The sequence below is a fragment of the Bufo bufo genome, chromosome 2 (assembly GCF_905171765.1).
Source record: "Bufo bufo chromosome 2, aBufBuf1.1, whole genome shotgun sequence".
NCBI classification, from domain to species: domain Eukaryota; kingdom Metazoa; phylum Chordata; class Amphibia; order Anura; family Bufonidae; genus Bufo; species Bufo bufo.
The window spans coordinates 473,394,692-473,408,004 of NC_053390.1; the positions used below are offsets into that span (position 1 = coordinate 473,394,692).

At 43.1% G+C, this 13,313-nt stretch overlaps 1 protein-coding gene across 1 annotated transcript in view; it reads left to right on the plus strand.

Annotated features, from left to right (window-relative positions):
* The window catches only part of SEMA6B (semaphorin 6B), an 808,975-nt gene that overhangs the window by 442,122 nt on the left and 353,540 nt on the right, over positions 1 to 13,313 (plus strand). Inside the window, exon 8 of the mRNA XM_040419828.1 lies at positions 6,372 to 6,460. Coding sequence (XP_040275762.1) covers positions 6,372 to 6,460 — 89 coding nt within the window. The remainder of the gene's footprint in view (positions 1 to 6,371; positions 6,461 to 13,313) is intronic.

Sequence of the window (13,313 nt, forward strand, 5' to 3'; positions counted from 1 at the left end):
TGGAAATATTCAATAGACTCTTTTTTGATGATATAGAAAAACACAACATGCTGTCAAATGGCTGCAGTTTTGTTCTCGTCTCCAGTTCTTCAGATATTGGTGCAAATAGGAAGGATACAATAATAAGTAAATTGTATTCTATTGCATAATCAATAAAACAGGATTGTGAATTTCATTAGTTCATTTGTTCTCCAAAAGCAACATGAATTGTGCACTGTGTTTGGTGTTGCTCAGTTGTGCAGATTGTGCAGAAAGTGAATTAGTCAGTGCATCCTCCAGAATGAAGCAAAGACACAGGTGCATGTAGTCATACAGTACAGACCAAAAGTTTGGACACACATTCTTATTCAAAGAGTTTTCTTTATTTTCATGACTATGAAGGCATCAAAACTATGAATTAACACATATGGAATTATATACATAACAAACAAATGTGAAACAACTAAAAATATGTCATATTCTAGGTTCTTCAAAGTAGCCACCTTTTGCTTTGATTACTGCTTTGCACACTCTTGGCATTCTCTTGATGAGCTTCATGAGGTAGTCCCCTGAAATGGTCTTCCAACAGTCTTGAAGGAGTTCCCAGAAATGCTTAGCACTTGTTGGCCCTTTGCCTTCACTCTGCGGTCCAGCTCACCCCAAACCATCTCGATTGGGTTCAGGTCAGGTGACTGTGGAGGCCAGGTCATCTGGCGCAGCACTCCATCACTCTCCTTCATGGTCAAATAGCCCTTACTTTCAAAGTTTTCCCAATTTTTCGGCTGACTGACTGACCTTCATTTCTTAAAGTAATGATGGCCACTCGTTTTTCTTTACTTAGCTGCTTTTTTCTTGCCATAATACAAATTCTAACAGTCTATTCAGTAGGACTATCAGCTGTGTATCCACCTGACTTCTCCTCAACGCAACTGATGATCCCAACCCCATTTATAAGGCAAGAAATCCCACTTATTAAACCTGACAGGGCACACCTGTGTGTCACCACCAGACATCTGAGAAGCTCTGACAGACGTCCTTCAGAACCTCCTCCTTGAGGTTCCTTTTGTTTTGCCTTCATTTTCTCATCTCGTTAGCCTCTCTCAGCTGTCATGTAGTTGCACTAATTGCATCCCTTTAAATCCTTTCCCATACTGCATCACTTTGCGGTTTATACAACTTCCTGGAGTATATGCATGCTGGATGCTACTACTGAGTCTTCTACAGATAAGTTTTGTTTATTCATTTGTATTTTCCTGTTTGCTGGATCCCAGGAGACCATGACTCCCTCCGTATCAAGTGTAGGGAGCCGGTGGTTGTGTCCCCTCACTATTATAGGGTGTTCAAGGGTTATTCAGTCGAGGTACGAGGATATGCAATCTTCTACCATTGAGAATTTTGCATAGGCTGAGCAGTTTAGGAAGAGAGCCAGGTCTGTTGCAGGGCTATCCCTTTGGTTCCTTAGTTTTGGATCCAGTCAGCCGGATCTTCCTTTTGTGTCTTCTAGTTTGCTGTACACCTTCCGTGACACTGTGAAGTGAAAACCATTTCAGGAGACTACCTCTTGAAGCTCATCAAGAGAATGCCAAGAGTGTGCAAAGCAGTAATCAAAGCAAAAGGTGACTACTTTGAAGAACCTAGAATATGACATATTTTCAGTTGTTTCACACTTGTTTGTTATGTACACTGCTCAAAAAAATAAAGGGAACACTTAAACAACACAATGTAACTCCAAGTCAATCACACTTCTGTGAAATCAAACTGTCCACTTAGGAAGCAACACTGAGTGACAATCAATTTCACATGCTGTTGTGCAAATGGGATAGACAACAGGTGGAAATTATAGGCAATTAGCAAGACACCCCCAATAAAGGAGTGGTTCTGCAGGTGGTAACCACAGACCACTTCTCAGTTCCTATGCTTCCTGCCTGATGTTTTGGTCACTTTTGAATGCTGGCGGTGCTTTCACTCTAGTGGTAGCATGAGACGGAGTCTACAACCCACACAAGTGGCTCAGGTAGTGCAGCTTATCCAGGATTGCACATCAATGCAAGCTGCGGCAAGAAGGTTTGCTGTGTCTGTCAGCGTAGTGTCCAGAGCATGGAAGCGCTACCAGGAGACAGGCCAGTACATCAGGAGATGTGGAGGAGGCCGTAGGAGGGCAACAACCCAGCAGCAGGACCGCTACCTCCGCCTTTGTGCAAGGAGGAACAGGAGGAGCACTGCCAGAGTCCTGCAAAATGACCTCCAGCAGGCCACAAATGTGCATGTGTCTGCTCAAACGGTCATAAACAGACTCCATGAGGGTGATATGAGGGCCCGATGTCCACAGGTGGGGGTTGTGCTTACAGCCCAACACCGTGCAGGACGTTTGGCATTTGCCAGAGAACACCAAGATTGGCAAATTCGCCACGGGCGCCCTGTGCTCTTCACAGATGAAAGCAGGTTCACACTGAGCACATGTGACAGACGTGACAGAGTCTGGAGACGCTGTGGAGAATGTTCTTCTGCCTGCAACATCCTCCAGCATGACCGGTTTGGCATTGGGTCAGTAATGGTGTGGGGAGGCATTTCTTTGGAGGGCCGCACAGCCCTCCATGTGCTCGCCAGAGGTAGCCTGACTGCTATTAGGTACCGAGATGAGATCCTCAGACCCCTTGTGAGACCATATGCTGGTGCGGTTGGCCCTGGGTTCCTCCTAATGCAAGACAATGCTAGACCTCATGTGGCTGGAGTGTGTCAGCAGTTCCTGCAAGATGAAGGCATTGATGCTATGGACTGGCCCGCCCGTTCCCCAGACCTGAATCCAATTGAGCACATCTGGGACATCATGTCTCGCTCTATCCACCAACGTCACGTTGCACCACAGACTGTCCAGGAGTTGGCAGATGCTTTAGTCCAGGTCTGGGAAGAGATCCCTCAGGAGACCGTCCGCCACCTCATCAGGAGCATGCACAGGCGTTGTAGGGAGGTCATACAGGCACGTGGATGCCACACACACTACTGAGCCTCATTTTGACTTGTTTTAAGGACATTACATCAAAGTTGGATCAGCCTGTAGTGTGTTTTTCCACTTTAATTTTGAGTGTGACTCCAAATCCAGACCTCCATGGGTTGAAAAATTTGATTTCCATTTTTTAATTTTTGTGTGATTTCGTTGTCAGCACATTCAACTATGTAAAGAACAAAGTATTTCAGAAGAATATTTAATTAACTCAGATCTAGGATGTTATTTTTTTGTTCCCTTTATTTTTTTGAGCAGTGTATATAATTCCACATGTGTTAATTCATAGTTTTGATGCCTTCAGTGTGAATCTACAATTTTCATAGTCATGAAAATAAAGAAAACTCTTTGAATGAGAAGGTGTGTCCAAACTTTTGGTCTGTACTGTAGAATAAGGGACAGTCATGCATAACAGCATTCTATAACTGTATAGTATATTAGCTATATATAAGCTAACACCATATCCAATGTACAGTCATACAGTGCTGCCCATAATTATTCAGGCAAATTTTGACTTAAAGTTACTTTTATTCAACCAGCAAGTAATTTTTTGACGGGAAATGACGTAGGTATCTCCCAAAAGATAATAAGACGGTGTACAAGAGGCATTATTGTGGAAAAATACAATTTCTCAGCTTATATTTACATTTGAGCAAAAAATACAAGATGTTCCGCACTGTGGAAAATCTCAGAGGACGTGGTCGGAAGCCAAAAGTGACACCTGTGCTGGCCAGAAGGATAGTTAGAGAGGTGAAAAAGAATCCAAGGATCACCACCAAGGCAATCCTGGTGAATCTGGGCTCTGCTGGTGGCAATGTCTCAAGGCAGACAATCCAACGGACACTGCACACTGCTGGGTTCCACGGATGCAGACCAGGCACACAAAAGCTCGCTTGGCCTTTGCAAATGCTCATCTGGACAAAGAAGAAGACTTCTGGTCTTTTGTGTTATGGTCAGATGAAACAAAAATTTTATTGTTTGGTCACAATGATGTTTGTTTTCTTCATTTGGAGTAAAAAAGGAGAAGCCTTAAACCCAAAGAACACCATCCCCACTGTCAAACATGGTGGTGGGAGCCTAATGCTTTGGGGGTGTTTTTCAGCCAATGGACCAGGGATCCTAATCACAGTAAACAGCACCATGAAAAAAGAGCAATACATGAGGATTCTCAACGACAACATCAGGCAGTCTGCAGAGAAACTTGGCCTTGGGCACCAGTGGACATTTTAGCATGACAATGACCCAAAACACACAGCAAAATTGGTGAAAAATTGGTTAGCAGACAACAACATTAACGTTTTGGAGTGGCCCAGTCAGAGTCCAGACTTGAATCCAATTGAGAATCTGTGGAGGGAGCTAAAGATCAGGGTGATGCCAAGAAGACTCTCTAACCTGAAAGATTTGGAGCTTATTGCTAAAGATGAATGGGCAAAAATACCTGTGTAAACATGCAAAAAGCTGGTCTGTAGTTATGGGAAGCATTTGATTGCTGTAATAGCCAATAAAGGCTTTTCTATTGAGAAGGGTATAAATAATTTTGGACTGGACACTTTTTGCTCAAATGTAAATAAAAGCTGAGAAATGTTTTTTTTTCCCCACAATAATGCCTCTTGTACATTGTCTTATTATCTTTTGGGAGACACCTATGTCATTTCCCGTCAAAAAATGACTTGCTGGTTGAATAAAAGTAACTTTAAAGAGGACCTTTCACCTTGAAAAACATTGTGAACTAAGTATGCTGCCATGGAGAGCGGCGCCCAGGGATCTCCCTGCACTTACTATTACCCCTGGGCGCCGCTCCGTTCTCCCGTTATGCCCTCCGGTATCTTCACTCACTAAGTTATAGTAGGCGGTGTCTTCCCTTGTCCTGTGGGCGTCTCCTTCTCCTAGGCTGTAGCGCTGGCCAATCGCAGCGCACTACTCACAGCCTGGGAGAAAAAACCTCTCAGGCTGTGAGCTGTGCGCTGCGATTGGCCAGCGCTACAGCCTAGGAGAAGGAGACGCCCACAGGACAAGGGAAGACACCGCCTACTATAACTTAGTGAGTGAAGATACCGGAGCCTATACCGGGAGAACGGAGCGGCGCCCAGGGGTAATAGTAAGTGCAGGGAGATCCCTGGGCGCCGCTCTCCATGGCGGCATACATAGTTCACAATGTTTTTCAAGGTGAAAGGTCCTCTTTAAGTCAAAATTTGCTAGGGGTATGAATAAATATGGGTAGCACTGTAGGTTCTTAGCAAAGTTATTCGGATCAAAAAATATCTGAGCCCATCCACCAACAACAAGGTCACCTTGCTGTTAGTGGATGGGCTCAGATATTTTTTGCTCACAATGTATTTAAGAACCTCTGATTGCACTTTAGAGGGGGTGTTAGTTTATATATAACTCATATACTGTACATTTATATAATGCTGCCATGCCTGCCTTTCCATTTAACTATTATTATGTGCACCTGTGTATTTGTTTCACTCTGTAGGATGCACTGACTAATTCTGTTTTTGTTTTTTGAGTTTGCAGCATATATCTGGAGATGTGGCAGCCTGCAAGTTGGTTGATATCATTAATGGGCTTATCGGGTAATTAATATTGATGACCTATTCTCTGGAGAGGTCCTCAGTATCAGATTGGTGTGGGTTGACACCCGGGACCCCTGCCTATCAGCTGTTAGAAGAGGCTGGCGCTCTGTGAGCGCTGCAGCCTCTTCTTGGGTCATGTGATGTCATCCACATTGTTCACATGTCCTAGTTGCTAGTTGTACAATGTATGGCGCTGTGCCTGGAAAGCTGCTAGGAGCCGGATTCGCTTATCAGATCTCCGGTGAGTGCCGCGTATACCTGAAACAGCTAATCGGTGGGGGCCCAGGACTCATACCTCCGCCGATGTGATAATAATGACCTATCCTGAGCATAGATAATCATATTCAATTCCTGGATAACCCCTTTAGTCCATTCCCCTTCCCAGCGTTTTTTAGTTAGGTAAAATTTATCGCTGACTATTCACCCCCTAGTCAATGATGGTTTGCTGGCATAGAGTGATGCAACAGGTTATTGCCTGCCCACCTGGAGAGGTAATAATGGTGGCAGTCAGTGTTTTTATGGGTTTGGCTCGCCTTGAAAGTAGATGCCCATGAATGGCATAGAGATAGGTCTACAGTAAGGTTCCTGTCCGTATTGAGTTTACCTTGCTGTTGGTGGATGATATATTTGCTAAGAATTGTACATTAGATGGGGTGTTAGTTTATATATACTGTAGATCATATATTGTATGTTTATAGAATGCTATATATGCCTGAGATTCCACACTAGGACTTATGAAATACAGTATTTGAAGAAGATGAATCTTAAAACTGCATCTTTCTATTGTTTGGCCTCTTTTTTTTTTTTTTACCTAGATCCATATTTTGTCAATGCTGTGGAGTGGAAGGACCATGTGTATTTCTTCTTTAGGGAGATTGCAATGGAGTTCAACTACTTTGAGAAGGTATATAATGTCTGCATGAGCATGTTTTTCTAAATAATACATTGCCTACTCCCGCCCACTTTGTCCAAGACTGTTATTAATGATTTACTAAAGTAACTGTGTCCTAAGGAAACAAAAAAGCCATCTGCCAGGTTTGGTCCAGGAAACACGAAACATGTGTCGGCTGCATCTTCCAAACCGACCACGGCTCCCCTGACCTGAACTGACTACATAATAGTGTTTTATGATACAGTCAGTTCCTATCTGATCATGGGTCTATTGTACTGTACTCACATGATGATATTAGCCGTGATGGCCAGTTCGCAGTGTTCGCCAGCGAACACATGCGGGCTGCTATCTTGACTCACAAGTCCGGCGATGCACAGGTAAGCCCTTACCAGTGCCTGTGCCGGGAGCTGGTCTGAAACAAATGCGGTCACTGGGAGTAGGCAGTTCCGAGAACAGCCCGATGAAGGCCCCCAGCGGCTGTTCTCGGAACTGCTTGCTCCCGGTGACCGCATTTGATTTCAGACTGGCTCATGGCACAGGCACAGGTAAGGGCTTACCTGTGCATCGCCGGACCTGTGAGTCAAGATGGCAGCCCGCATGTGTTCGTTGATGAACACTGTGAACTGGCCATCACTGGATATTAGTACTGTACAATAGACCTGCAATCAAATAGGAACTGACTATATCATAAAGCACTCTGATGCAGTCAACTCGGATCATTGTGGAAGATGCAGTCAACACATGAGCCATGTTTCCCGATCAGAACAGTCATGTCAAATCAGACCTATGTACTCAGGCACATGGTCATGTCCAATGTTTGTTCAACAAAAAATGAATCCTTAAAAAACGGATTGCTGCTGTGTGCATTCCCATCTAAATAAATGGCTACTCTCATTTGCTAAAACTGACAACAATAGATTCTCAGAGCTGGGAGAGATTCTTCACAATGGGTGAATAGTTCCATTTATTTGCATAGTTCAGTTTGCAGTACAGATTGCATTATTTATGTTAAATGACACTATGGAATTCCTAAAAAAAACATTAAAGCCACTTTAGGAATCATACACACAACCGTGGTTTGGGTCCACAACCGATCCGCATTTTCTGTGTGTTGTCTGCAAAATTATAGAACATGTCCTATTCCTGCCCGCATTATGGACAAGGATAGGACTGTTCTATTAGGGGCCAAATGTTCTGTTTCGCAAAATGCAGACTGCACACGGCCAGTGTCCGTGATTTGCAGATCTGGAATTTGTGGACCGCAAAACAGCCAATGGTCGTGTGTGTGATCCCTTACTGTTGTGTAAAACTCAAGTACAGAGTACAGATTATTCATGTTTAACCAATTCAAGACTGGGCCATTTACGGGGTTTTTTAGTACATGTGACTTTGAAAGCCATAATTTTGTTCATGCAGTTATTAAAATAATTTTTCTGTCTTTTTTTAGTGATGCACAGGACTTTATTTATAAAAAATAAAATTATATTTATTTATAAAAAATTTAATTTATTTTATAATTATATAATTTAGTTTTATTTTTTATTCCCAGGAAAATGTAAACAAAAGATCAGTTTTCACATTTCTTTCAGACTTTTTAAACATTTTTCAATTGTTTTCCTTATCCATTATGGTTGTTTTAAAATATTATAGGGGATCTTTCAGACATTTTTTTATATTTTAATGACAATTATACTTATTTTTTATTGTTTGTTTTTGTAAAATTAATATTCTAAAAACATTTTTTACAGTAATTTTAGCCCCCTTTAGGAGACCTTAGCATGCGATCCTCTGATTGCTTATTCCATAGACTGTTATAGTATGGAATTCTTACTGGTGCCTATTAAGCCCTGCCACAGGCAGAACTTAACAGGCAATTTGTTATAGTAGGCTTCAAAGCTTTCTCAAGCCCTCAGGCTGTCTTAGCATCTGATCGTAATCCTGTGATTTCTCTGCAGGGACTCTGATTGTGAGACAGAGGGAGTCCTCTCCCCATACTCTAATTTGTCAGATGCTGCAGTCATTATTGACGGTGACATCTGAAGAGTTAAATGACCCATTCATTGTGGCTGGGTATCAGATACAGTTGCAAGAAAAAGTATGTGAACCCTTTGGAATGATATGGATTTCTGCACAAATTGGTCATAAAATGTGATCTGATCTTCATCTAAGTGACAACAATAGACAATCACAGTCTGCTTAAACTAATAACACACAAAGAATTAAATGTTACTATGTTTTTATTGAACACACCATGTAAACATTCACAGTGCAGGTGGAAAAAGTATGTGAACCCTTGGATTTAATAACTGGTTGAACCTCCTTTGGCAGCAATAACTTCAACCAAACGTTTCCTGTAGTTGCAGATCAGACGTGCACAACGGTCAGGAGTAATTCTTGACCATTCCTCTTTACAGAACTGTTTCAGTTCAGCAATATTCTTGGGATGTCTGGTGTGAATCGCTTTCTTGAGGTCATGCTACAGCATCTCAATCGGATTGAGGTCAGGACTCTGACTGGGCCACTCCAGAAGGCGTATTTTCTTCTGTTTAAGCCATTCTGTTGTTGATTTACTTCTATGCTTTGGGTCATTGTCCTGTTGCAACACCCATCTTCTGTTGAGCTTCAGCTGGTGGACATATGGCCTTAAGTTCTCCTGCAAAATGTCTTGATAAACTTGGGAGTTAATTTTTCCTTCAATGATAGCAATCCGTCCAGGCCCTGACGCAGCAAAGCAGCCCCAAATCATGATGCCCCCACCACCATACTTCACAGTTGGGATGAGGTTTTGATGTTGGTGTGCTGTGCCTCTTTTTCTCCACACATAGTGTTGTGTGTTTCTTCCAAACAACTCAACTTTGGTTTCATCTGTCCACAGAATATTTTGCCAGTACTGCTGTGGAACATCCAGGTGCTCTTGTGCAAACTGTAAACGTGCAGCAATGGTTTTTTTTGGACAGCAGTGGCTTCCTCTGTGGTATCCTCCCATGAAATCCATTCTTTTTTAGTGTTTTACGTATCGTAGATTCGCTAACAGGGATGTTAGCATATGCCAGAGACTTTTGTAAGTCTTTAGCTGACACTCTAGGATTCTTCTTCACCTCATTGAGCAGTCTAGCTGTGCTCTTGCAGTCATCTTTACAGGACGGCCACTCCTAGGGAGAGTAGCAGCAGTGCTGAACTTTCTCCATTTATAGACAATTGGTCTTACCATGGACTGATGAACAGCAAGGCTTTTGGAGATACTTTTATAACCCTTTCCAGCTTTATGCAAGTCAACAATTCTTAATCGTAGGTCTTCTGAGAGCTCTTTTGTGCGAGGCATCATTCACATCAGGCAATGCTTCTTGTGAAAAGCAAACCCAGAACTGGTGTGTGTTTTTTATAGGGTAGGGCAGCTGTAACCAACACCTCTAATCTCATCTCATTGATTAGACTCCAGTTGGCTTACACTTCACTCCAATTAGCTCTTGAAGATGTCATTAGTCTAGGGGGTTCACATACTTTTTCCACCTGCACTGTGAATGTTCAATAAGTGTGTTCAATAAAAACATGGTAACATTTAATTATTTGTGTGTTATTAGTTTAAGCAGACTGTGATTGTCTATTGTTGTGACTTCAAGATCAGATCACATTTTATGACCAATTTGGGCAGAAATCCATATCATTCCAAAGGGTTTACATACTTTTTCTTGCAACTGTATGTTGCACAGTTGGCATTCACCTTGTATAGAGTGGAATGAACTTGTGAGTACACTCGATACATCCTTCCTACACCATGGATATACAGTTATGTCCAGGTGCAGGAGGGGTTTAATTTCCCAGCACACCGGGGCAGATTCATTGTTTACCGTATTTACTACCATCACTAGTCAGTGATTGACTATAGTCACATCATTGTTGTATGGCATAATCAAAAACTGCAGACATCTTGTTAGCGCCTGTATTCGGCGCATGCGCAGTGAATGTCTGACCGCTTCCCTGCTCAGACATCTCCACTGCGCCTGCGCGATGACGTCATAGTGCTCCGAGGAACAGGCGCAGTGGAGATGTCTGAGCAGGGAAGCTGTCAGACATTCACTGCGCATGCGCCGAATACAGGCGCTCACAAGGAGGATCGCATTCAGGAGGAGATGGGCGGGCTGGAGGGACGCGCTGGGCGGCGGCAGTTTCTGAAGGTAGACGGAGCCTCTAGGTGCTAATGACGCCCCCATAGCACCTAGAGGCTCATTAGCATATTAATAAAAGTTCTTTTTTTAGCAAAACGGCTGCCCCAAAAGCAATTATATTAGGATGGTTGGGCAGAGCAGACACTAGCGGATCGCTAGTGTCTGACAGCTAAATATGTGCAACGAAGTGATAGAAACCCTTTAAAGTGGTTTTCCAGAGCAAAACCTTTAGGCCTCTTTCAAACGGGCGTCATGTTTTTGGCCCGGATAAGATGTGAGTGCAAAACATTGTAATGCGTTTTGCACGCGCGTGAGAAAAATCTGCATATTTGGTAACATGGTTATAAGGGAAAATAATAGCATTCTTAATACAGAATGCTTAGTACAGGGACGCGCTAGGCGGTGGCAGTTTCTGAAGGTAGACGGAGCCTCTAGGTGCTAATGACGCCCCCATAGCACCTATAGGCTCATTAGCATATTAATAAAAGTTATTTTTTTAGCAAAACGGCTGCCCCAAAAGCAATTATATTAGGATGGTTGGGCAGAGCAGACACTAGCGGATCGCTAGTGTCTGACAGCTAAATATGTGCAACGAAGTGATAGAAACCCTTTAACTCCCAATAAGAGGTATGGACTTTCTCACAGGGAATTCCCAGGTTTCTGCCCATTCAGTAAACTCCATTGGGAACATCTGACACTCAGACAAGCCGAAGCATGAGCAGAGCAACACCATGCAGGAGAAGAATTCACAAAGATGTTTTTTTTTTTTTTTTTTATAATTAGTTTATTAAAAATTTTTTGTATAACAGAATAACAATAATGTGCACACAAGCCGTAAATGCATCCTGATTTCGTTGAGGCACTAGGGTCATACAACAGTGCAATAAAACTTAATAAACACTTAAACCAATCAAGTAAAAAAAAAAATAATAGAATAGGGGAGAAGAAAAAAAGAATGTGAAACAAAAAAATACAGGGGATTGAAAGTTAAAAAGTGGTAGATGGGAAGGAAAGAGCTACACCACCAGAGCCAACCCACTAGTAGTACATGATTCATCCAAAGTCAGAAGAAGAAGAGAGCTGTCAGATAAACTATTTAATAATGCCAGGATTTTAGAAATTTTTCTTTTAAGAAAAGAAGTTAGGTACTCTATCCTCATATCCTGTACTTTGTTGAACCACAATTAAATCACTGAGAAAGTACCGTATTTTTCGCTTTATAAGACGCACCTGATGATAAGACGCACCTAGATTTTTGAGGAGGAAAATAAGAAAAAAAGAATTTGAACCAAAAGGTGTGCTTTTGGAGGGGTTTTGAACTAATGGTGTGCTTTTGGAGGGGTTTTGAACTAATGGTGGTCTGTGGATGACGCACTGTTATGGGGGGACCTGTGGGTGACGCACTGTTATGGGGGGACCTGTGGGTGACGCACTGTTATGGGGGGACCTGTGGGTGACGCACTGTTATGGGGGGACCTGTGGGTGACGCACTGTTATGGGGGGACCTGTGGGTGACGCACTGTTATGGGGGGACCTGTGGGTGACGCACTGTTATGGGGGGACCTGTGGGTGACGCACTGTTATGGGGGACCTTTGGGTGACGCACTACTACGGGGGATGTAGCATCATATATAGCATCTTATGTAATGGGGGTCACTATTCACACAGGGACAATATACTGTGACACATATGATACTGTGACCAGCATAAGATGATCTTATGCTGGTCACAGTATCATGTGTCACAGTATATTGTCCCTGTGTGAATAGTGACCCCCATTACACCACAGGGCACACAGTAGACTTTATATGTAAAATCTTTTAATGGCTCTGCTTTCTTCTATACCAGTACTCACTATAAAAGCAGCAGTCCGGCCAGCACGTGACGTCACTCACTCAGTCAGTCACGCTCCTGCCAGCTTCATTAATGAAGTGGGAGGAGCATGACCGAGTGAGTGACGTCACGCGCCGGCAGGACCGCTGCTTTCATAGTGAGTACTGGTATAGAAGAAAGCAGAGTGTAATGAAGCCGTTTTCATATGTAAAGTCTATAATCTTCAAGCAGTGTCCTAGGGCAATCCTCTGTAGTGCAACTCACTATGAAAGCGGCAGGCAGAGCGGCAGCGTAACCTCGCGATTCTCACTCATTAATGCTCCTCCCACTTCCTTCCCATGAATGAGTGAGAATCGCGAGGTTACGCTGCCGTTCTGCCTGCCGCTTTCATAGTGAGTTGCACTACAGAGGATTGCCCTAGTTTAAAGCAGAGACACTGCTTGAAGATTATAGACTTTACATGTGATAATTACCGTGAGCGGGGTCCGATGTATTACAGTACAGTGACTGCATCGGGCCCCGCCGCGAGTGTTGCCAGCCTCCGTCCCCTCCTCCCACCCCTCTGATACATTGCGGCTTGCGATGTATCAGCGTCAGCAAAGTAAACATGGCAGTGTTCGCTTTATAAGATGCACTGCCATTTTCCCCCCACTATTGGGGGGGAAAAAGTGTGTCTTATAAAGCGAAAAATACGGTATATGCCTGTGCAGCATTAACCAGATTGTAAACTACACAATGTATGTATGTATGTGTGTAGGTTGAGAGTGGAATGTCAGAAAGATGCAAGAAAAACATTGCAGAGGATATCAGAAGAATGCAATTCGTAAACATAGGGGTTATGTTCCTCACACCTGCCCAGAATCCCA